Here is a 25,359-nt window from a genome sequence, read left to right as displayed (position 1 = left end):
ACCGTATTCAGCGGCTTCCCCCCCCGAGGTACCGCTGATGACCCCGCCGGGGCCGGGCGGCCCCTACCTCAGGGACATGGGGCTGCCGTGAGAGGCACGGCGGCAGCTCCCCAAGCTGTTAACACCGAGCACTGGCAGCAGCCGCTCCCCCGCTGCTGTGCTCCTCCGTAGCGTTCGTACGGCTCCGCCAGGGGAGGGGCGCGGAGGGCGGCGCGTCGCGTCCCGTCCCCCCGCTGCCGCCTCCTCCTCCACCTGCTGCCGCTGCGCCAGTAGCCGGCTGTGGGGAGCCGCCCGCCTCATCCTCGCGGGTACCCTTTGTGCTGCTGCTGCTCCAGAACTGCCCTCAGCCAGGCGGCGGCTGCGTCACGGCTCAGGCGCTGCGGCCGCCCAGAGCCACCCGCGGAGGGACAGCTGCCGCCTCGACCCCCGTTCCGCCATTGCTGCGCGGGCCGCGGCTCAACGGAACGACGCCTCGCCGCCCCCCGAGGAAGGGCCGGGAGCCGCGGCGGTGAGTGGCGGGGCCGCGGCCTCCCCCCTCGGCCAACGGCCGGGAGCCGCGGGTGGCCGTTACCCGTGTGAGGGGCGGTCAGGGACGGCGGGGCAGGGCGCGGCGGGTGCCCTGCGGGTACGGGCCGGCGGTGAGGGGAGCCGGGCTGGGCGGGGGGTGCGGCGGTGGGGCCGGATCCGGGGCGGGGGTCGGCGCCGGAGCCTGCCCGATCCCGTGGGCTGAGGGGCGATGCCGCACCGGGGCCGGGCGGGGAGGCGGCGCTGGGATCAGGCTAACGTGTCGGGCGTTTTGGGGTGCTTTGGGGTTTGTGTTTTGTTTAACTACGACAACAAAAGCGCTGGCTATCGTACTTCCCAAAACGCCAAGATGTAACCGAGTCACAGCGACCAACGCTGTTTAATGTTAACATTTAATATTTATTACTTTTTTTTTCCTATAAGCCATTTCCCTGAGGGCTGTGGAAAGGTCTGGTGCATCCCGAGTTCCTGACATTTTGCGTTTCTGTGCGTGTGTGTCAGCAGAAAATCCCTCTAGCCTGGAAGAATGGTGAAACTGGGGAATAATTTCAGCGAGAAGAGCACAAAGCAACCCCTTTTGGAGGATGGATTTGACACCATCCCCCTGATCACACCCCTGGATGTCAATCAGCTCCAGTTCCCGCCTCCTGATAAGGTACAGTAGGCATTAGTTTCCACCCTGGAGAATCACACCCAAATCTCAGGCGAGCAACAAAAGAATAGGTTACATGTGAGGAGCAGCTTAGAAATGTCAAGGAGTACAGGGTGTTTTAAGGCATGCTAGTTCCCTCTGGGGAAAAGGATTAATAGTTAAGCTGATGAAAATCCAGTAGTAGCAATTTGCATTAAGAAATAGTGGGAAATATTAGCAAGAAGCAACTACAGATTTCAGTGCTGCTGCATAAAATATCTAAACATAAAAATGCAAGCTTCTCTATGCTGTATTGTCACAGCCCTTTCTATTCTGTAATTTTTTTTGAGTGTCTGTAAGGTACTGTGTATTCTCTGTGAATGATATGAATTTTCTGTTCAGAAAATGCCCCGCTAATGGGGGGGATAAAGCACTGCTTTATTTCTCCGTGAGGTGTGCATGGGCAGACTTGCCACAGGGAGAAAAAACTTCCACGATCCCTCTGTGCTTCAGTAGAAAATTAATGCTAGACCCTGACAAGCTGAAATAATGAGATGAGAACAGGCCATTGAATTTTCTCCTTGGTGACTGATTTGGTTCAAAACCCTCCAGATAAGTGATTTAGATGTTACATAGCTGGAAGGGCACAGTCCAAGGTGCTGCTTACAGGTTGGAAGGGAAGCGTGCATCCTGCATACCTCATTACGTGGCTTGATTACTAAGGATTTAGGAAGGTGATGTGATAGCATGTAAGTACATTTATTCTCACAATAAGAATTCAGCAAGTGTTACTATAGGTAAGGCATACAGTAGTAGGACAAATTTTCAAAAATTTCAAACCCTAGTATCCTGTTTTAGTAGGATACTTGAACATTTCTCACTTATGCATCTGGCAAAAAAAAATGCTTTGTAGTCTTTGAAAAATAGAAAGTTTAACTGGGAAATTATAATACCTTTATTTTTGGCATTGTGTCTTCAAGCTCAGTTCTGTTTCTAGATAAACTGATACCTATACCTTCCTCATAGCTCAGAAAAAGTCACATAATCTTATACTGGAGTAAAGAATTTTACCTTGTGAAATTTGTCTCAGGAGAGCGTTGCGTGTAGGCGATACAGATAAATTTGTGACCTCCATTTTAATTGCTATCTACACCATTCTGTGTCGTGTGTGGTGACCAGTTGGCAGGCATAAATGCAATAAGCCATAACAGCTGTTAGAGAGCCTGAGGGTCCATTTTCTGCCCTTGGTTACATGGGTGTAAATCTTGTAACTGAGGACAAAATTGCACCTTAAGGCTTTAAAACAAGTTAAGCCTTACTGTGTCTGATACGCCTGCCAACTGGTGACTGGATATAACCGATTACCAAGGACCAATGTCCAAAGGAATTTGTTATGTTACTGCACTGCTAAGCAGGAGTCTGAACTGGGGATCTGTATGGTAATAGGTTTAACCTGAGCAGAGCCTCTTTAGTGAGCCCAGGAGGTTCTCTGCCAGCCAGATTGCTCTTACTAAAATGGGGCAGAACTCCTCCCTCCTTCACGCCATTTGTCTGGAATGAAAGCAAATTTACAGCTAGGTTAGAAGCTTAAATAAAGAAATATCAGGTTGGCTCTTCTACTCTTTCCACTGTCTATTTATATGTTAGCTTTCCTTCCTTTCACAAACGTACAGGGGAAAGAATAAAACCATTATATTTATTTGCCCTACTGGCTGTAACTGGTTAGCAAAGTCAGTGTGACTTTACCGGTTGCTACTGACCCATGCAACTGATGTGAGGAAAAAAAAGAAACAGTATTAAGTCAAGATTAGCACACAGATCAAATTTTGAAGTACAAAGGTATTAATGTATAATGAATAGGAGTACATCATATATCTATGCTTATTTTTCACCTACGAGAAGGCTCCACTATGGCAGTGACTTCTTGAACAGCAGTGACTACAGCACTAAGAATTTCTTGATTTTGACAGCTTCTAAATTAAAGGGATGAACTGATCCAGATGCATACTTTGATATATTAAACAAAAGAAGACATTACATAACCACATAGATAGAACTTTATGTTCAGTGTCAGCTGAGGGTGACTTGAGTTGCCTGAGGTTATGCAACATAAAGGGGGAAGTAAAATGTTAAAAAGCATTCCAGAAATCTACAGTTTACTTCCATGATGCTGTTTGGCAGTTGTAAAATTAAATAGTAATTATTATCTTATCAATTAGAGCCAGAAATAGGTAAAGTAGTTCTAAACCTTTTGTCCTGCACTTATATGTGTAATGTGTGTCTGGTAAGCTGTGTGGTACTGAGTCCAGGTACAGTTATACATTCTAGAAGCCATTTCAGGTAACCCAAAGCTTTAATTTCACTGCCTGCTGTCTGTAAGTGTCACAGTCTTAACTTCAGAATAATGTAGTTGCTATTGAGACCATGGGTAGAGCTATAGATAGAATCTGGTTCTGAAAATCTGAGAGTCTACATATTTTTAACTTGAAACAACAGAGAAAACTGACCAGATCTTACTAGCACTGTTAGCACAATAAGATGCACCCTGTCTTGGGAGTGGTACTTTGAAAAAGATCCTGAAAAACTGCAGAAGGCAAAATGAGGCAAATAGGTTAGGTGAGAATTTTGTTCAATTAGAATGCCTTGGAGAGCACTAGAGCTGTGAGTGACGTAATGAGTATTTTAGGAATACAGGTAAGGTGCTAAATGGTGTAGCTTGGGGCAGTAACTCATAACAAGGAATAAATTGAAGAGCCTTGGATTATTCAAGAAATCTCATTAAAACAAGGGTTTGTGGGCATCTTGCTGCTTACAGCTGGCAATTCCAAAGTTAGATCTTAAAAATAAGAGTGCCAAGACCTATAATCTAGTCCATAATGAATAGCAACTAGTGCTTTCAAAGAACATGACTGTTGGGGGCATCATCTGCTCGATTTCTAAGGGCACTCCTCAATAACTGTCTCATCTTACTAGTCTCCAGTTTGAAATTCCATTAGTGGGATCTCCTGAAGCAAATGGAGGTGGCTGTTTTCAAACTATGTAAAGTGGGAAGTTTCATGATTTGGCTTTGAAGTAAGTAGGTGCTTGCCTAGTGTAGCAGCACAGTACCACTACAGCTGAGAGAATTGAATGTGCAACTGTTGCATAGCAAGTCTTCTGTAGGTTCACCAGAACCACTTTGGTGGATAATTGGGAAAAGGAACTAACAACCTTCAGCTGCCAAACACAAGTAGGGGGGGGAAAAGTACTGTGCTAGATGTGCTTGTAAGCAGGTAAAAGAAGAGTTGATGAATAAGTAAGATTTGTATGGCCAGTTCAAGGTCAGGTGGAATGGGGCTTTGAGCAACCTGGTCTACTGGGAGGTGTCATTGCCCATGGCAGGGGGGTTGGAACTAGGTTACTTAAGGTCCTTTGCAACCAAACCATTCTATGAGTCTGTATTTCAGGTGACAGCTTTTTAATTTGTTTCATATTTTTTTTTAAAGGTTGTGGTCAAAACAAAAACAGAATATGAACCTGATCGCAAGAAGGGCAAGTTCCGTACTCCTAAAATAGCTGAATTCACAATCAGCATCACTGAAGGGGTTTCAGAAAGATTTAAGGTAAGTAATACTATATGAAGATGTTAATGACTTGGTTGTGTTCAGAGAAGTGCTTAAAATCAGTTGCTGATTGTGTCAGAAGTGTCTAGAACTGACAGAGTGGCTGTTGTGGGTATAGCAGGACATGAGGAAGATAAATGCTATAATAGATCAGTATTTAGCAATTAGAAGCAGAGCAAATCTTGCAGCGTTATTGCTTGCAGTCCCTCACAGGCAGATTAATTCAGAAGGCACTTGTGTCAGTGTGTCGGTTTTGGAACGTGGCTGGCCAGGGTGTATGTGGGCTGCATGCAGGTAGCTCTCATGGAATGGATAAAGCTACTGTTAGTATTGAAGGACAAGAACCACAAGAGTATTCGTTTTCCTTTTGGCTTCTTATTTTTCACTGTGGCCAAACCATTCTCTTAAAAGCACTGTCACAGTCCATTATGTATATTTTTATAGTTAAATTTATGACTTGGCAGCTCAAGAATGTATACCAGAGTTCTTTGCTATCAGTTTTCTTGGTCCACCTGTATCTCACAACTTGGTGATGACTGTTACTGGCAGACAGCAGTTCAGCAAGAATCTGACTCAGATTTACTCTTTCGTGTCCACACCCCTATTACTCCGTTTAGTACTACTACAGGAAAGCCAAGAGCTTAACTGGTGCAAGGATTGAGTTACCATTTCCCCCTCTCACTGTAGGATAGGTTTTCTTGCAAAGCAGGAAAGTTGGCACTTCAGCTCATGCTTTCCTACTTACTGTCTTAACAAAGGAAGACTACAGCTTTTCAGGGCTATTAATTTGGAATATTACCCAGGGCTGCCAAAGTGTTTTTAAACGGGAAACAATGACACTGGTCAGTGCATAGGTACAAATACACTGGGAAAATCTAACATTTACTGTGAGAGAAAAATACAGAGTTTCAGTAAGGATGTGGATTTTCTTTATATTGCACACTTCTAACCTCAGTTTGCATGATAGGAGTTGTAGTGCCTGTAGTTCTGTTGTGCATGACCTGTGGTTCTAAAAACTGCCCAGGCCCAAGCCTGCCTTCAGAAGTGTATATGCTGCTCTGTGGATCATGCTGAGTGAAGAAAGTCAAGGTTCAAGGAGGGGTTGGACACTTCAGGCTACGTTTGCAAAGGCACTTTGCAGAGTGTTGCCAGGACAAATGTTTTTAAGTGCAAATCACCTGGTGGAGTCTTCAGCTACACAGTGAAGCCTATAGGTTCCCAGTAAGCTGTGTGGGGAGCCATGCCAAATAGCTAATAAGAGATATGGAGTGTGGCAGAAATATACTAAGAAACCTAGTTCCAGTTTTTCTGTTCCCTGGTGTGGAGCAAGGACATCCTATCCCTCAGGGAAAATGCTACATTCTGACTGACACTCTCCTCCTTGGCACCAGTCCTTGAGAATAATCCCCTTCCTCTCAGGTGAGGGTTGTGCACACTGTATTGTTGGGTAAGATGCAGATGAACAGCTGAGAACAAAGAGACCTTATGCCTGGCTGTCTTTTTGTGTGTGTCCTGGTCACACTATGGTGATCTGAAAATGCTTACTACATTGTCAAAAAAAAAAAGGGAAGAGAGAGTATTTAGTTTGAGTATGCTGCTAAGACTTTGGTTCCAAGCAGCTGAGCAGAATCTATACCTGAGGAATTCTGCACTTATCTACTAGCTGTAGCGACTAAGGGATTTCATTGCTACATTACATTCTAGATAAGGAAGGGTTTTGAACATCTTGATTTCATCTAAATTTTTTGCACATCCCTTTATAATCTGGGCTCTTTCTGTTTTTGTTGGGAGAGCTGAGCAAATGAGACCTTACTGAACAATAAATAGCTTGTTGTGCTATTGGATGGTCTTTCCTAATTTGAATAGCTGAACAGTTAGAAGCCTGAGCATTTTTGTGTTGCATTTTTATATACCTTTGGATGGCATACTTAAATAAAATAGGTTTTAGATACTCTTTTATGATGATCACTCTGGGATTAATCTCATACTACAGGGTTGCTAGGTTTTGCTGCTAGGTAACTACTGCATCAGAGAGAGGTTTCAGTAAGATTTGGTATCTCTTGGGAATTGCAGGGTGATTCACACCGTGGCTGTAAGTCTGGGCTGCTAAAGAAGAGTGTGGGGGTTGATCAATTAAGAAAACTGGTTCAGTTAATTGAAAACAATAGTTTTATACAAAACATCCAGGTCCTAAAAATGTCCCTTAATCTCTATGTAACAGTTTTAGAATTGAATTATGCTGCTTGCAACATTTTCAAGAGAACCAACTGCTTCTCCAGCAGGGATGATTGTCGTATTCACCACTCCCAGTAGTAAATATTACATGAATAATTGATGAAATTTCATAAATATGTAGATGAAAAGTACTGATTGTGTGAGGTTTTCTCCTGGGTCCTTATTAATTGTGAACCATCATGTTAACTACTGCTGTTGATTCTGAGAGAGCAAAAGGATATTTGTTTGAAAATTAAATATTTGCTATAATTATGAGATGCATTATTTAACTGATGGGATATTGACTTTGGCTTGGGTTCATGAAAAAAGCCTCAGATGCTGTTTCAGTGACTTGAATATTGTACATCACCAGTGCCTAAGCTTGCCACAAGACCCAGCCCAAATGTTGTGCTAAAAATAAAAGAGTCAGTCATATTTACAAATAATTCACATGTGTGTTCTGTGTACTTCTTAAATAAGGACAAAGCAGATTGCATTTTTGGGATTCAGCAGTGCAGATCATCTAAAGCTGTTCTTGAGAAGTGACACATTCTAACAAAGGGAGCAACTCCAGCACGTGCATATGTCATGTAGATCATTTAGTGTTTCAGCAGCTGGGTGAATAAGAAATTGCAAAACTTATTTTCTGCATTCTCCATATTACCACAGTTATTACAACAGAGCTGAGAATGTTTACAAAGACAACTGCAAGTATAATTTTCCTGTTTGAAGCCACATTCTGAATTCAAATCAGAATCTGTCAGAATATGAAGACTTCCTAATTCTGAGAACCCGATTGTCTTCATTTAGTTTTATGGCACTAACCACACCAAGGAAGAGGTGTTTTGTTTTGTTTTTTTTTTTCCACTGGAGGTTATTTTTTATTGAGAAAGAGAAGTCTTGCTTGTGTTCTTTGAACAGTGTAGGCTAATGTGGGGAGTTGGTCCTTCATATCTGCAGAGCAACTTTGAATGAGACAGGTTTTTGTCTCCTGTAGATTGTCCACTGTACAGAATAATACAAGACTGGAAATGTCATTTCAAAGGAGTCTTGTGAATCAGGACATAGGAGGTAGTTATTGCAGGCAAAAATTAATGGTATCATTTACGCAAGGCCAAACCTTTGCCCCACCGTTGTCAGAGCAGCATTTTTACAAACTCCAGTTGGATTTTGCAGTGGGATGTCTGTTTTGGCATCCACTGAATTGGGCTGCAATTGACAGTTGTGCACAAACACACTAATTTAAAAAATGTTTGTTGTATCAAAGCAGGAGATTTTTTTTCTGTCTTTGGGGGAAACCTGAATAAGGAACATACAGAGGTATTTTGAAAGCACATACTTATGTTTCCCAATAGATTTCAAGTCCTTAAATAAATCCAAGCTGTGGTATGTCTTCAGCCATTTGGTTCTATTCAAAGGCAGTTCAGTTCTTCAGATTTTATCCTTGACATCTCTACATACATCTTAACTGCAGAGCCAAAGCCTTAAGCTTATTTCCGTGGTAAGACCATATGGCGCAAGCCATGTACTGTCAAGTAGCAAGCAGTTGTTGAAATATGTGTATGAGGTTATGGAAGAGGCATCAAGACTTCCTTTTTAAATCAGTTCTTGAAGTTTTACCTACTGTTTTGAAGACTGGAAAAATGTATGCAATGTATATTTAAATACTTCATTTTTGACCTGTCTTAAAAGTGGCATAGTTTAAAAAATATTTGACTTTTTAACCTGTTCTTAGTAATACCAATATAACTAATAATAACTTATTGCTGAAAAATCTCTTTGTTTCTGTGTGATATTCTGTGTGTTGAATAGCTTTTTGTTCCTACTGAAAAAGTCTGTTAGGTGCAGGAGATGTCAGCTGATTTCTGTGCAGGATATCACATCCTGAAGTATGTTCTGTGTCTGTCACTTAGTGCTGGAAGAGTGACAGGCACTTACTGCCATGAATAGTTCTGTTTTCTTCAGTAGCACTACTCAGAGGATTAAGGTTACTCACAAGCATAAGCGTTTGGCAGGATTTGAATCTTTCTGTTATTCAAGCAAGAAAAATAAAGGAGATTCTTCTTTCAATGTAACTGCTGTTTTAAATCAGTTGATGTAAGTAAAGGCTCTGCATGGCAACTGTGGTTCTTCCGTTTCTTTACCTGTTAGACAAGTCTCTGATGTGACATTGACAATCCTCATGCTAAATTTTTGGCTAAAAGGGATTTTTGTTACAGTCAGAGCTGGAAGATTTAAGTGGATGCCTAACAGCAGCTCCCCTGCTCCAAGTCAGGTGTACTCTACTACTGTATCCATTAGAAATCCTTTTCTTGGAGCAGAACTAGTGATGCTAGTGACAAAGGTGATGTTTTGGGCCTCTCCATATGTAACACTTCTATAGCCTTTCCTCTCCTGAAGTAACCTTTTCCAGCCTTTCTGCTGGCCTCAGTAATATTCTCTTTGTTTTGGAAGGTATCAAAGTTCTTATCTCAGGGCCACAGGGTTTCTTGAACTGCTTCTTCAGATCTCTGTAGCTAAGAAACTGATATATGATGCCATGTGATGGAAAATGAAGGAAATATTCAGTGTTGATCCACAGTGGTGGACCCTCAAGGCCACTGTCTTGTTACCTGTTTGTGTTAACCCATTGTGTCAGATCTCAAGGCCACTGCCTTGTTAACCTGTTTTTGTCTAACAGTATCTCCCTTGGGTTTCGTTAATCAGCTCCCCTGCAGACTGGTTCTGTTGTCTTGTACTGTCACTGTTAATAAGTATGAGGTCTGTAGTTTCATTGCAGTTATTGTCCTTCATGTATTTATCTGCCTTTCTTGCTGCTCCTCTCAGTCATCTCCAGGTGAGCATCCAAGCCAGTTCCCTCTTCATCTTTGTCTTTTGTGTTTGAGAAGAAGTCTTTTCATTTCTTCTACTTTTTCTGTACACTTTACACCAGAACTGTCATCTTCTTTGACCACAAAGATTTGATGTGAGTGTTCTGGTGAAGAAAGTTGAGTTTAGTAGGTAGATAGCAGTCGCATAGCTGAACATGACATCATGTTAGAAATACTCTTCTGAAATGAGACACTTGGTTGTCTTTTGAGTCACTGGTCATCTTGTATATGTATATATGCTCCTGAGACAAACAAGTATGGGAAGCTGTACCAAGTTGTTCTGTACAATATGGGTTGCTCTATAAATAAATGAGTCAAATGTTGCATGCATAGATACAAATGTTCCTTTTTGTTTTTCTTTCATGTTGCCATTTACTTCAAGTTGAACAGTTCTTAATGCTTAAGTGCATTGTTTCAGACACCTTTTTCATGTAGACTTCTAGTGACAGGTAATAAGAAACAGTATCATTTTGGAAAAGCAGGAATATTAGCAGTGAAGAGCTGTTTTCAGTGTTCTCCAATGTGTTGGTAGAGGGCATTGTGCAGCTGGAGATGCAGGATTTCAGTGGAGAGAGGTGAAATGGAGGTCATGGCCATTTGCAGGGAAGTCAGTGTGGTGTTTTACGAATTTCAGTCTGTGGGCTGTAGCCAGACACAATCTATTGTAATTACAGTCTGCCTGCCCAAAATTCTCTTGTAGTTTAAATTGGATGGCAATATTCTTAATTTCCTGGCCTAAATGGTTGTATAGAGTTGCTGTATTTCATCCCAGTGGGCTGTGCATTTCACTGGTGAGCAGAGGATAAATTGGCTGTAAATCACTTCGTATGAAAGGTGCTCTATAAATTTATGTCTTCACCCTTTTTGTTTAGTGCTAGCACCAAGTCTGTGCCTAGTACTTTACAGGCAAATCGGAAAGGAAAGTTGTGTTCCCAAGAGGCTGCAATTGAAATAGATAATGCATAAATGTGGAGTAAGAGGAGATGTGACCAAGTGCCAGTGATTGAGCAGCGAAAATTACTGCATGTCTTATTAGTTCCACTTTAGTTCCACTTCTTGTAATAACAGGAATGCTCATAGTTGGGTTTGTGTGCAGAAAGGTGCATGACAGAAGGCATGAAGGAAGGCAGTGCAAAGCAGCACAGCAAGAGTGTGTTAATGGGGATGTTGATCAAGAGGAAGAGGCATGATGTGAAAGGTGGACGTGAAGGCAGAGGAAAAATTCATTGCATCCAGGCTTTAGTGGAATACAGGCAAAATGGAAAGAGATAGAGCTAAGGGGAACAAAAGGGGAAGACTCGTGCATGCCTTGAAACATGATTTTTAATCTGCTCAGAAAGGGACCAGAGCCAGGAAGGGGTGTGAAGAGAAGCAGGCACGGTTGGTGCAGTTGATGAATTTTGCTTTAATATTCCAGCTTGATTTAAAAGGCAGTACAAGAAATATTATAGCAAAGTGAAGAAGGAGGAGACTGCAGCAGCCAGGCAGAGAAAATGCAGTGTGCAGTGTTTTGCAGCTGTGGCGAAGTAGGATGGACTGATTGGGAAGACATAGCAGATTCTGACGGCAAGGCCTCTCACAGGCTGTTTACATGTTAGTGAGTTGTCAGATCTGGTGAGTTTAATTTGTTCAGCAAAATGCTTACAGAGACTGAAGACAGGTTTTTTGCTATGAGTGCACTTAGTTCATTCATTAGTCATCTCTCATTTCGATTACTGTAATGGCTTCTGGCTAGACGTTGTCCTTCTGCTCTTCACTTACGATCTATTAATCTGCCACATACATAATACCTTGTCGTCTTTTCTGTTCACTTAGTTTTGCTGCCAGACCCCTTAAAACCATCTTTAAAGGACACTCTCAGAATAAAACCACACTTCGAGTTCCTAGTTCAAAGGAAGAATTGTTTGTACTGTCTTGTAGTTATTTTATGAAAGCATTTTAAAAGCCCATCACTCGTGTGATGTGACAGTCACCTTGGAGTTTGGCGGGATGTACATGGCAGTGAATGATCATAGTAATTCAGAAGGCTTCTGCTTCCACTGTGTGGGGCTCTGCACTTACGCCAGCTGGCTACCACAAAGCAAAGAGATTCCAGATCCTTTCCAGAAGGGAGGGAGTGGTGCTTGCGCATGCAGTGAATCCTCTCCTGCCTTGAACAAAGGAAGAGGGCAGGTTGCTCCTAGTGCCTTGGTATGAAGAGGAGAATAACTTTCCTTTATTTCATAGTGAGCATACAAAGCTACTGTGGAAGAAAACAACAAAATGACAGCTTTGGTAGAGCTTGTGATCTAAAGAGCAGCTTTGATGGCTTCCCACTTCCCGTGCTTTTATTTTTGGAAGGCATCTGGGAGGAGAGGGCTCAGAAGGTGAGGTGGGAAGCTGGGCTTGCACTGTGTTACTGGTAGGGGAGAGAAGCTGACTGTCTCAAAGTTAGCAGTGAACCTGAGAGTCTGACAGTTGTAGACGATCAGTGGTGAGTTATGAGTAAAGGAAAATGGCTGTTAAAAGGAAGAGAAGGATTTTCAGCTCATAAGAGAGAAGTGGATTGGGTTAACAGGTGGTAGCAATCACCTTGGAATCCAGTGATGGATTTCTTTCCATCTTTGTCATTTGCACATGTGACTGTCCTTTACTTAGATGGATATTACTTGTATCCTGAAGGATGGATGGTAAGAGAAGGGAGCTTCTCTTCTAATAGCAAGGATACAAGAGCTTACTTGATTAGGGATTTGCAAATTGAGTGTGATTGCAAATTATTGGAGATAATGAGAATAACAATTTACATGTTAATACCAAAAATTAATATTTTTTTAATGTACATGTTAATTCCAAAGTGAATAATTTTAAGAAATACAGTAAGCAGGAGAGACCCATGAAAATTACAAACTAGGAGCCCTGAGAGTGCTTTCCAGTGGTTTACTGTGTGGCAATGGAGGAACCATGCTGGAGTGACCTGTGTGAGCAGTGAGAACTCAGCTCCATGTACGTCTGTGGAATAGATAAATGCTCCATGTCTCAGCAAATCAGCCCTGAGGTTGTAGCTCTGCAACTTGCCAGGCTCCAGCAGTCTGCACAACAGTTGGCTTTTGACCTCTATCAAAAAACATCCCAAAACAGTTTCAGAGCTTTGGAGATAGTGGTCCTGCAGTGATTGAGGAAATACAGATCTTTTTCTGTTGTTTAATAGTTGGTCTCAACTATAAATGAGCTTGTTGTCTTTATAGTATATTCCTGAGGCTTCATCTGTATGTCAGAATGGTTACAACTGGGAACTAATGGTATAAATCTATTATTCCTAGCTCGTAGGATATCCAGGGAATATGGTTAAAATACTTTGAGATACGAGAATATTTTTCAAAGTATTCTAAACTGTTCACTCCTATTAGTGGAGGAGGCAGATGTGAGCTGAATTCATCTGTAACATAGCAATTGTTCTGCTTGGTGAATGTGTCCCATATCGCAGGCCTGTGCTTCTGGAGAGAGCAGCCTTTGTCAGTGGCTGTGTGGAATATATCTTGTATGGCATGGGAAGCCTCAGCAATAATCCCATCTGGATTTTATCTTTTCTCTCCCCAGTTTCTAGTCCCTTTTTCATTTCTTCTCCCAGGGAAAGAGCAGTGACTGTCAGAGCAAAAGGAACAGTATAGCACACACGCACTTTGAGTCAGTGGGAAGTGAATGACCCAAACCCTGCAACTTGGACTGCACTGTGTGTGTTGTAGAGTGACTGGGTGAGGAGCCTCTGGCTCCTTTCTGCTTCCTCACCTTCCCACACTGCTTTGTGGGGAAAGGTGGCCTTGGGCCCATGACTCCACAGGCCAGCAGAGCTGTGAACCTGCACTGGGGCCCTGCATACAGTACAGCAGGTCTTAGGGACAGCAGCAAGGTGGGACAAGGAGCCCCAGGTGGGAACTGCAGGCTCAGGGGTGAGTTTTCCTAGAGCCTGGAGTGCATGGAAAATTCTGGGGGAGAGAAAAGAATACGGCTTGTTACAGTTGTAGGGAAGGCAAAATTGTGGAAGGTGGGATGCCAGGTTTGGGCCAAGCTAGAGTGTGAAGGGCCTTGTACAGGCGGTGGGTGGAATAGCTGAGGAAATACAGGACGAGGCCCCAAAAACCATGGAATAGAAAAGGGAGAGACCTAATTAAAAACACATGAGAAAGACTGAGCTAGGGCATAGCTTGGGTAGGAATGGGGGGGAGGTGGAGGGTATGTTGTTCATTATTAAACTGGGCCACAGAGAATGACCAGAAAGGAAAATGTACCTTTATTGCTTGGATTCTGGAGTTCCTGGCCATACTGAGACAAGGAACATATCAGCAGAAAATAGAAGGTTGGCAAGTGTGATCCATGTTAACCTTTGTGTATGCAATTAAGTAACAAACTTGGGGAAACACTAATTAGGTTTGAAAATTGATACCAGTGTGAGTCTTTTGTAACCCAGTGACTGTTCAGAGAAACTGAAGATGATGCTGTTAACGAGAAAGGTCCTTTGCTCCTTGTCTTGTTTCAGTGGGCATTGTTACATTAATATCTGAGTTTCTTCTGCTAAATTACTTTCTGACCTGTAGTTCTACGTGCCTCTTTTCCAGCCCTCCTTTTGTACTTATTTTCTGTCTGTCAAAAATCCTTGGCTTCAGCAGCACATGAAACACCCCAGCCTTGTTTCAGCCCATGATGGAGTTCACTACCCAGCATGAGAAGTCCTAAAACTTCATCTCAGTTCTTCAGTCCCACTAGCACCCACAGTTTGCAGTGCTGCAGATCCTGTTAGTTCTGGGGTTTATCATAAGGACAGCGTGTGGTGGTGGTTTTTACCAGGAGGCAAAGCTACAAGTTTTTCTTGTTGTTGCTGCTTTCTCAAATACCAGATTATTCTTGTTTTCATAATTGACCCTCATGTGCCTAAGTTCTCTTTTCAGAGGATGTATACAACTGGCTTACTTGTCTTCCTTTAAAATTTAGATTATATTATACTTTAATTAATCACATAATCTTGCTTGTTTCTGTTTTTTGCTGTTTCTTATGCTGTAGAACATGCTGGCTTCTTTCTAACTTGCCAAAACCCCAAAAAGCTCAGCCACTCTTACTGTGTGATCTCCTTGAGCTACTTATTTGTCTGTCAGTATGAGGTTTAGAATAATAAAAACACACTTCTGGACACTCTCCCAGGTAAAGAATGCTATTTGCTCAGCCCACATCTGAGGTGAATTAGGAGCTTTGCAGTGTAACTGCTAGGTCAAAATCTTGTTCTTTTTCTTGTCATAAGCAAGGTCATTCTAGACTTAGTTCTGTCTCAGGTCTCACCTAAAAGGCTCCTGGTTTCCATTTGCTCTAGGTTTATTCCTGGGAAGAGTTAGCTTGATACTAACACTGATTGTAGACTCAACGTCAAGCCCAAGTTCCAGACCAGAAAGGAGCTTAAGGACATGGTGGAAAGTCAGTGCCATGTAATGCAGTCTGTAATGGTTCTGTAATGTAGTGTTCAAGGCCATGTTGGACAGGGCTTTGAGCAACCTGGTCTGGTGGAAGGTGTCCCTGCCTATGGCAGGGGGGTTGGAATTAGGTGAACGTTTTGGTCCCTTCCAGTCCAAACCATTCCAGGATTCTCTGTGAGCACTATCCTGTATTGAGCATGGTATACTCCCTTATGGATTTGGCAGTGAGCTACTCTTGTATGGTTTCTGTGTGACATGGCAAAGAAGTACTGTTTCAACCCATAAATTCAGGAGGATTGAGCAACCAAGCATGCAGACTGAAGGTGTAACTATCTATATGTTCGTAGCAGGTGCAACAAACTCTCTTCCTAACAAGAGAGGGCAGACATTACTTTCTCCATGCCCTGCTGCAGTCACCTTTGCATTATCCAGATGACACCTGTACTAAAGCACTGTCACCTGACTCCATTCTGGGACAGGCACAGGGAAAACAAACACGCTTATCAGCTGACATAAACTAGACTTACACTTGCATCATCCAAACAGTAGCAGACTCAAGCTACCTCCATGTGTCCTTCTGGCCTCATGTGCACTGAATAGAAGCACAGCCAAACCCACCATGGAGTACAGAGGCAGTGGGCCTCTGACCAGACAAACTGCTTGCTTCTCAGAGAAGGGGGATATAGAAGCACTTAGGTGCTGCTTCCCTGTTCTCCTTCAATAATTAAGCAGCTGTTTTAATCCTTTGCTTGATTTTACTGTAAAGTGCACTCAGAGGTGGCTTCTGCTGCCGACAGTGATAAGCAGCAGTACGATTAGCAGTGCGTTACTAACGTGCATGTTTTATTTTTCTTCACAGGTGACTGTGCTGGTCCTTTTTGCCCTCGCGTTCTTAACCTGTGTTGTATTTCTGGTAGTCTACAAGGTTTACAAGTATGACCATACCTGTCCAGAAGGATTTGTTTTCAAGGTAAATTGCATTCACATGCTAGAAAAATAGGAGAGCATGTAGTATTCTCTGTGTTGTTTTCTGTATAACCTCGATTGAGTCATGCTGTATTGCATTGAAACTTGTGCTTATTTACAGAGGTTATTGTGCTTCCTGCTGTTTCTTTCTGCTTAATTTATAATTGAGGTTGAATTATTGCATAATTTTCCTAACATTGTTATTTTGCTAATGCTCTTAATATTGAAAATACAGCAAAAGTCCCAGCACTAGTGTCCTTCAAACCTATTTCACTTCCAGTTGTCTGGACAAAGCCCTCATTTATTAGGTCATATGGGTTAATTTTGCTGTTCCTCTAAATTTGTGTGTCTTAGGAAAGAAGAGAATGATAAAACTTGGAGGGGGAAAAAAAATCACTTTGGAATATGTGTCAAAAACCCAGTGAGTGATGTTCTCATTAGGAGCAGCAGGCTGACTTCAGGGTTATTTCTGTAGAAAGAACTTGTTCTAGAACAGTGACCTTGGAGCCCTACTGCCACGGGCCAAAAGTGATGCCAAAAAAGGGAAAACACATTTATCAGAGAAAACCCCTGGTTCTATCTGAAAGTGAGGCTGCAGAGCACTTCATTTGTGCAAGATATTAGTGCTGCCTCCTCAGCTGTGACCGGGGCTCAAAGTCAGAAAGGTAACATTGATTTCTCCATTGTAAATTCAGCAGGGTTGAGCTTGGCTGTAATTAGATAGAAAAGTAGCAGTGATGATGGCATCCTTCCCTTTAATTTGTTAAGAATACTTAGGCACGTAATGAATCAAATGGGTACCTAGTGTCTTCAGAAGGACTTGATAGGAATGGCTGCCTCAGCACTCCTTGATGATCCTGTTTAGGATTTGTGATTCTGTCACTTCAGGCATATAAATATCTTGCAAGAATCTAGTCTAAAATTATAATCAGTGATGCCCTGCTCTATTAACTTAGCTCCACGCAGTCAGTTTTCGGTTATACTGCTTTCCCTTGGTTCAAGGGCAGAAGATACTGTGGTGAGAATATCTGGACGTAACTTAAGAGATGCAATGCTTGGTTTTGCTGTTGTTTTCTTTTGTTGTCTCAGACAAGCACTGAAACCCCCCTGTGCTCATGTCTCATGAGACTATAGCCTTTTTTTCCCCTAAGATTTCTCTTTGAGCAATTTGGGATACAAAAGACTGTGTGTTTCTACTGAGCCTGTCTTTATATGATCCTGACTTGACAGGAATGACCGGTTACATATTCCTGCTGTAAGTCTAGTTAACAGCCTGCTGATTCTGGTTCCTTTCATACCAGGTTGTGCCTCCCTTTAGAGTTGCAGCCTTCTGGCTTTTGTCTTTTCTTCCTAAACATGTTTAAGGGGAGAACAGTTCCTTAGCTGTATTTCAGTTGCATTGTGAAAGTGGGGTTGGGTTTCTCTCCTTAGGGCCCTGTGTTTGAAACAGGTTAGGCAGAAGGTCCCATAGCTCATGCTCTGTGTTTAAGGTGCAGCACATACACAGGCCTGCACTACTGTTACTCTCCCAGTGTTTGAGTTTTGAAGGCTGATTCCTAGCTGCTTGATGGCAGAACGCCAGGAGAGCCAGCAGCCTTGGTCATGTAACTCTTGAATATGAGTTTGTCCTGGTTTGAGCAGTAGCAGTTTTACAGGATAAACACATTAGCAAATGACCCAAAGCCTGAAACTACCACTGTAGACACTAATCTGTATTTGTTGCCTTTGCATTTTTTTCTGGGAGAGTCTGTAGTATGTCATGTCAGAGCTTGCCACAGTGTCCTAAGAGGCATGAAGACCATATCTGTCACCTTGTGACCAGTGTGTCTCAGTGGACTGGCTTTATGCTTGATGAGGGCTCAATAACATTCTCTGTCCTAGATATCCTTAGGCTTTGGATGCTGATGTGATTTCCAGGGTAAGGGCAAAGGTGTCCCCTGCCTCAGGAAGCCTGGTACCCTGGGAATCTCTGCATAAAGGCTGATGTACCATAGCTCTGAGTCAGACTTGTTCTTCTCTGCCGTGATGCTCTCATACATGGAACAGTTCCAGAGGTTTCAGTGTTCTCAACCTTCCTGCTGTCCTACACATCCAGGGCTTGAAGGTATGCTTAGAAAGCTGCTCATCTTCCTTTGTGTAGCAAAGTCAAACTGCTCGAGCCTCAACTCTGAGCTTGCTCAAGCTTTCTGACACAGCCCTGGTACTTATGTTGGGTAGCTCACTCCTCTGATGTGATTTTCACTGGCTCTTGGTGACTCACCTGCATTTTCCTCAAAGACTTGAGTGTACTTCCATCCTGGATGAATTTCTGCAGGACTTCAGTGTGCCTCAGACTATATCTGTTACCCTTTAGCTTTCATTGCCAGGGCACCTGCGTTCTGTCAGACTTATGGACAGTACAGCAAAGTCAGTTCAGTGCATTAAAGACAACACCATCATCTATTAAGTTCAGAATTACTGACCCAGCAAAGGTAATGTGACAGAAGATACTATTTAGAAGTGAATACCACTGGAGTCTTCATGTCAAAGGAACAAAAGGAGTCATCATAACACAGCCATAGACTGGCAACCAGGGTTTTCTCAAAGGCTTTAACCCATAACTAATTTTTGAAATAGAAGAGTTATGAAAGAAACAAGAGACTGTCAACTCACTCTGGAGCATTCCAGTTTTTCCTCATGGCATTCCTTACTACTTCTCTTACCTGGGAACCATGGAAACAAAAAGGATGGAGAGATGTCCTACGTAAGATGAAGGTATTAGGTGAGCAGCAGGATGAGCATTGGTCCCAGTTGTCATTGCTCAGTCACTCCCAGTGCTGTGTGGCTTGTTAGGAGCTAAGCAGAGGGGATGTCCTTGAGCAGAACACAAGGAGCTCTGAGCAGAAGGGAGCTTTTTCCCATCTTTTCTAGAAAGCATGAAATCCCAGGAACAAAAATGCAGTCAGGATGGCAACTGCTGTGTGTTTCTTTAGGCTCTTGGGTCAGATGTGTGTGTTTGTGAACACAAAAAACCCCCTCATTTTGCCTGTTACAAAGCAAAGCGATTCTAAAAGCAACACAAGATGCTGTGGCATTCTTTTAGACTGGCAGCAATCTTGGCTTGTCTTCAGCACCATTAATTATATTTGTTTGAATTTCCTTGGACAGATTTCACTAGGCCAATGGATTGATCTCATTTTAAATACTTTCGATTTTAAATATTTACAATTGTGACTGCATCGCGTAACTGGGTGAAATAACTACTACAAAGATGGCCATGTCTGTCTACTTCTTAGTCATTTTATCACATCAAAAGTAGAGTCAGCTCTCCCAGATAAAGCATGGATAATACTTCCAGAAGAAGGCAAGGTTGATGTAGGAGAACATTCATCTCAAGTAACTCTAGTCCATATTTCTGGATTATATGTTCTAAATCTAGGTCCCAGTCTGGCAGCTGGCACATATAATGGTTATGGCCACAGGGACTAAAACAGTGCTGAATAGGCACAAGTGTCTGCTCAGCCAGGGTGAAATCCTGCTTGCTTTGTAGTGCTACTTCCAGCAAAACACTGCGGGAGAATTTGCCCTTGTGTTTCCGTAACAGATGATACCAGATAAACTGAACCTGGGTGGATGTGATGGTAACTTGGAGCACTGTTGCAAGTCTGACATGCATCAAGGCTTCTATCACAGGAGCAGGTTGGCACTGAGGAGGTGTAACTCGTGGGAGGGCTGTTAGTCCCATGGCAACGACTCTGCTTGCAGCAGTCACATGTACTCTTCAGGGCAGGCAGGTTCATGGGGCTACCTGCAGGCCTCTTGTTTTGGCAAGTCTTCCTTTTTTCTTTCATATCTTTTGATGCTTTTTTTCACTAACATCTCTGGGACTCAGAATTTATATTAAGGTAAGACTGTCTGTTAGATCTGACCCCCAGTTTTTGTGCTTTATGATTTAAACCATTCGGAACCGCTGCTAATGGTGCTTGTTTATGCTCTTTTGGTTTTCTGACAAGGAGAAGAGTCAACCCAAAAGTAAAGGTGGACACATTGAGATGGATAGCACCTGGTCCTAAATCCTATGGCATTTTTGCATGTATGTTTGTCCTCAGCAGTCTCCAGTATTAAGTTCCATTTGCCAAGTTCTATGAGACTAGCAGCAGTTAAGAGTTGCTGTGCTGGGATATTATAAATTTTAGCCAGTGCAGGAAGCAGAAAGACCAAAAAGCCTATTTCTTTTTAAAAGTGAGTAGAAACGATTAATCTTATTTTTCTTCAAGCTGCAGCTACTCCTAGTTTGTATCATAGAAGGTCCGTTCGGTTGCCCAGGGGTCTGCCCCAGCACTTGGTTAGCTTGGGAACAGTTATCAGGTCAGGCAGCCTCGACTGGCAGATGTGGCAGAGGACCTAGAGAGAGACCTGTCACCTTCTGCAGCAAGACCTGGGGGGTCACAGGATATGCCCAAGTAATTTTTTACCTTCAGTTCAAGTAGCTGCTGCGTTGGCTTTTACTGCATCATCCCTGAACAGGGGCTGGATGATACCTGCTGACTAGTGCACTGCACTCCCTTTGGTTCTGAAGACGACAGCCAAGTTTGGATCCTACTCTCTAAGTCGCATATTTCTCTTTCAAAAGCTCTGAGCATCCAGCAGTTTCTATTCAGTGCTCTTAAGGGAAATTAAATAATGCAGTCCCATGGCTAAAGATAGCTTTTTAAAAGCCTGCTGCTGGCTGTGTCTTTCTGACAATCAAGAGTGAAGTATTCTGTATGTGTGTACACACTTGCACATAAGCTTGGCTACTCACTATGGTTTCCCTGTATGTCTTTCTTACTGGGCTATAAAACTGTTTGTACCTTGGCACCAATATATCTGTATTAATTTCTGTCCCTCAGACTGAAAACACCATATAAAAGTGCCTGAAGCTAATCCAAGGGTAGGATACAGACAGCTGTAACTGCAGGGTAAACACTTGGAAACTAGGTGGGGAGGAAAAACCATTCCAAAATGTGATGGAACCGGAGATTGAGTACTTTTAAAAATAATTTCAGGCAAGCATATTTCTTGTGTGTTAATGGTTCTGGCACATAAACCTGGATTGGTCTTGCTGGCAAATATACGAGTAGTTTAAGGATTGTGGGGAAGAACATTTTGAACACAGTAGGAAAACACTGTCGTTAATTGCTTTATGTTGCATCTTGACTCACAGAAAGTAAGTGCTGGCTTAGACTAAAAGGGAAAGAAGAAACAAACCAAACCTGACTGAATCACCTGCAGTGTGTGAATGAGGCTGTATCTGTAATCTAAGTGATGGATTTTCCTTTCAGAATAATCAATGCATTCCAGCTGGGTTGGAAAACTACTACTCTGAACAAGACTCCAGCGCTCGAGGGAAGTTTTACACAGTCATAAACCACTACAATCTGGCCAAGCAAACCATCACACGCTCGGTGTCCCCATGGATGACAGTACTGTCAGAAGAGAAACTATCGGAACAGGAGACTGAAGCCGCAGAGAAATCGGCTTAGTATGATCCGCTAATTAGTAACACTATGTCATTTGAAGGTAACTAAGGGACTTTAAGGAATTTTTCATTAATTATAACTATGGATAATTTAGAGGTTACTCATGTTTATGGTGCAATTGCTTCTGTTTGCTGATACTGCTTTGCAAAAAAAAACCCAAAAACTTGCTGCAGAACATTCATGGGCGTAAGACAAGGTGCCTATCAGCATCGCTTTAGAGCTTTGACACCATTTTCAATGTTAACAAACCCCCAATGTTAGGTATGTTCTTGCAGTTCATTGGATACTGACAGATTTCGTCACTGGATTTTTGGGGCTTGGACCTTAGATAAATCACGTGTTCTGTTTGCTGAATTGATCCTTATGACTTTTTTTATTCTCTATCATTTTGCAAACTGAAACACCCCAGCCATAACCAGAGTGATCTCTTGTTCAGCTCAAAGCTGTATCTAATACTTACTTTTGGCTCAAGCAAGAATGAGAGTCAGCATTGATGTCAAGGGCATAATGTAATGACTTGTATGGAGAAAGAAAGTGTCAGGTAGCATTTTTCTTACATTTTTCTCTACTGTTGTTTCTTTGTAAGTGATGATGAAGTTTTCCGCAACAAGGCATGCTCAATGTTTTATTATTGCTGTCAACAGGATTTAACTGCATTTCCACTGTGGCTTTAGCATCTTGGTACGGATGTGCACTGAAACACAAACTAGGTAGATGTCATGGAAAAACACAGACAGTTTTAGTGACGGATGTTGAGGATAGTGTAAAAAAATAGGCAGTTCAGGATGTCCTAATGAGAAATTACATCTTTTGGTCATAGTTCAGAGGCAGAAAGCCTATGCACAGTACATATAGTCTGCCATGTAATTTGTTGGATGCAAGTGAGGGAGTAACATGTCTAAATTTTCTCTTACTACATTAACATTTTCCCTTTTTATGAATTGGAAAGAGCTCTCAGTTTATGCATGGTGTGCAGTGTGATACTTTTTAAACCACAAAGCATCACACATGAAACCAGCAGACTGGGTACCACAAGTGGATCTTTTAAAGCTACATATAAAACAAAGTGAAGAGTAGAACTTTTCATGTATGGGGAAGGGAAAAGACATAGAAGAACATAGTATTGTGGATGCACGCAGAAGTTCCATTGTAATTACAGACTTATCTATTCTTTGTGTGAAACCATGTTTTCATTTTTATTATAAATATTATATATGTATTACAAAAAAAAACCATTTTATTAATTTAAGAGTTAGACAAAATAAGTGTGTGAAGCATCTGGGCAAGTCAGTCACCCTTCTGTTCATGTCATGTAAATGGGACAAGGGGTAGGGGAAATGTCAAAAGTTTCTTTTTGGTAGAGACTACATCAAAATGAAGGGAAAACTCTCAGTATGGGCTGTTTCTCAAGATCTGGTCAACTCTACTTTGACCTTTCTCCAGTAGATTTGCTTTGTTAACCACCCTTCTTACCCATACAGTTAAAATAACCATTCTTACTTCATTCTCTAGGTTTGACATGAAACATGCATTACACAGCAGATGTGTAAAAGGCTTTTTATTAAGTCATAAAAAGCAATAAATTATGTGCCAAATTTTTCTTTACATTTAAAAACTTCAGTCTTATGTTAAGAAATTCAAAACACACAGTGTCTGCATTTTGCAACAGGCAGATGCTGTATCAAATGTATTCATGGGTAACTTCTGACATTTTCACTCTGCAGAGTAAGGAATAAGGATGCTGCTGCTTGTTGCATACAACATCTAGAAACAGACATTTCAGGAGAGAAATAGCAAACCATACATTTCATATCAGTGTATTTACAGAGGCTATTGAGATTTTACAGGATAGAAAGATCTGTTTCCCAGCACCCTCCTACATCAAAGTGATTATTGAGACATCTCCTCCCCCCCTTAAATTTGGTACAATAAAAACTTTAATGCACAAGTAAATACTGATGAGAAACAACTTATTTCTCTCTCAGATAACAATAAACATTAAAAATGGCTCAGCTTTAGAATCTAGGACAGAAAGACTGCTTATGCTGTGTGAAGTCTAACCCAGTTTCCCTTTGATTTAACAGGAGGGAGTTTATTGATTCTTGTCTACAGTTGGTTTTGGAACTTTTTTAATCTTGGTTAACAAATTGCTGCCAATTTTAGTACTTTGAATTGTTTTGCTTTAAAGTTGGCTCCTTGGGCTTTGTTCCAACACCCCAACACATCTGTTTCACTGCAGAATCTGTTTGTGTTGTACTCTTCTCTTTTCACCTAGAAGTAAAGCTCTTTAGTTGACTTCTTAACCATTATTATTACTATTAAATCAGCCTGCTCTCTGACTCAAGTAGTTTCAGAGGATGGGGAGTTGAGGTCATAACATGTGCAAAGTGATCACTATGTACTGCAGTGGTGTGATTAAATAAAAGCCTGAGACAGCGTAGATGCTTTTGCCCGGTACCAGTTTTCTCTTGCTCTGATCTGCTCACAGGGAGCTGAACTCCAACCATCACAGATGTGTGGGTGATTATGATAAAACCATCATCGGTTTATTTTCTCCTCTTAGCTGTGCTCCTGCTTGAAGCTTCCTTATCAGCTCCTTCAAAGGTTTCCCTGTTCTTTGCAGGATTAAGTGTGGTTTAATGTTCGATAAAGGGATTTAAAATGAATGCTATCAGCTGCCTCTGCACTAATGGATATATACACATGTTTATTTACTGGAAGATATTCCCATCATAGCAGTATGAAAAACTTCGGAGAAAAGGCAGGTGTGCCATGTACCCCATTCTGCTGAAACCAGTGTCCAAAGTGCTACAAGTAAAGGATGGAGACAGCACTGTATTTTTAATTATCATACCAGTCCAGGAAAAGCAAGGAAAATGAACACATCACAAGGAAGAATAGAATCCATACTCGAAATCCAGCATTGTTTTTGATGGCCTGTGAGGAAAAAGTTCTCTGTTACCATCACCAGTAAACACACAATGGCATTTCAGCAGTGGCAACCTAGGATGCCCCTTAGTGGCTTCTCTCTTCTCACTCACAAGAGAAAGAACAGAGCTCACCATCAATTTCAGCTGCATAAGTGAGGTTGGCTGTACCCATTCAGATCTGTCACACTGAACTTCCTCTCAAAAACTTAAAGTAGGTCATTTTAAGTGGAACTCAAAACATTAAGAACTGTGTCAAAATGTACACACATAAAGGGCAGTTTAAGTTCCGAAAGTCAACTTCTGTGGTGAGAAATAATCAGGCCTTCACCATTCTAATGAACAGTGCCTGATTAGAAACACCAAACCCAAAACCACCCCCAAACCTAACAACTGTTTCTGGAGTTGGGTTAGCACCATCAGTCATGTATTTCAGTCTCAGAACAAGTATTCTCTTGGATCCCCCCTCCTAACATTGAGACCAGCAAATCCAGGGACCTGACTTTCATTTTTCAGATTTACACATGGAATTGATTTTTTTATGCAGTTCAGGCGTTACTGTAATTGACAAAGTTTTGTATTTGTCACCTTTCTCTACTGTTCCTTGCTGTGGTTTAGGAAACTTAGTTCCACCTACAGCTGTGAAAAGCGAGGCAAAGACAACTTCATGCCACATTTGATGCAC

The 25,359-nt window shown here is 42.0% G+C and overlaps 2 protein-coding genes across 3 annotated transcripts in view; one reads left to right on the top strand and one right to left on the bottom strand.

Annotated features, from left to right (window-relative positions):
* The first annotated feature begins 299 nt into the window (after positions 1-299).
* On the top strand, positions 300-24,187 carry NSG1 (neuronal vesicle trafficking associated 1). 2 transcript variants are annotated; one of them, XM_034064757.1, is made up of 5 exons: positions 300-508; positions 1,030-1,180; positions 4,642-4,758; positions 16,140-16,250; positions 21,550-24,187. In XM_034064757.1, the coding sequence occupies exons 2-5, from the start codon at positions 1,052-1,054 to the stop codon at positions 21,748-21,750; spliced, it is 558 nt and encodes a 185-aa protein (XP_033920648.1). In that variant the 5' UTR covers positions 300-508; positions 1,030-1,051; the 3' UTR covers positions 21,751-24,187. The 2 variants fall into 2 exon arrangements, with proteins under 2 accessions (XP_033920648.1, XP_033920649.1); XM_034064758.1 differs by having other exon boundaries at positions 949-1,180.
* STX18 (syntaxin 18) overlaps positions 23,291-25,359 on the bottom strand; it is a 60,653-nt gene continuing 58,584 nt past the window's right edge. The window contains exon 11 of the mRNA XM_034064756.1: positions 23,291-24,684. Within this exon, the coding sequence (XP_033920647.1) occupies positions 24,589-24,684 (96 nt within the window). The 3' untranslated portion in view covers positions 23,291-24,588. The remainder of the gene's footprint in view (positions 24,685-25,359) is intronic.

This window comes from Melopsittacus undulatus, chromosome 7 (genome assembly GCF_012275295.1).
Source record: "Melopsittacus undulatus isolate bMelUnd1 chromosome 7, bMelUnd1.mat.Z, whole genome shotgun sequence".
NCBI lineage: Eukaryota > Metazoa > Chordata > Aves > Psittaciformes > Psittaculidae > Melopsittacus > Melopsittacus undulatus.
This window is presented reverse-complemented; position numbering and strand designations above follow the sequence as displayed.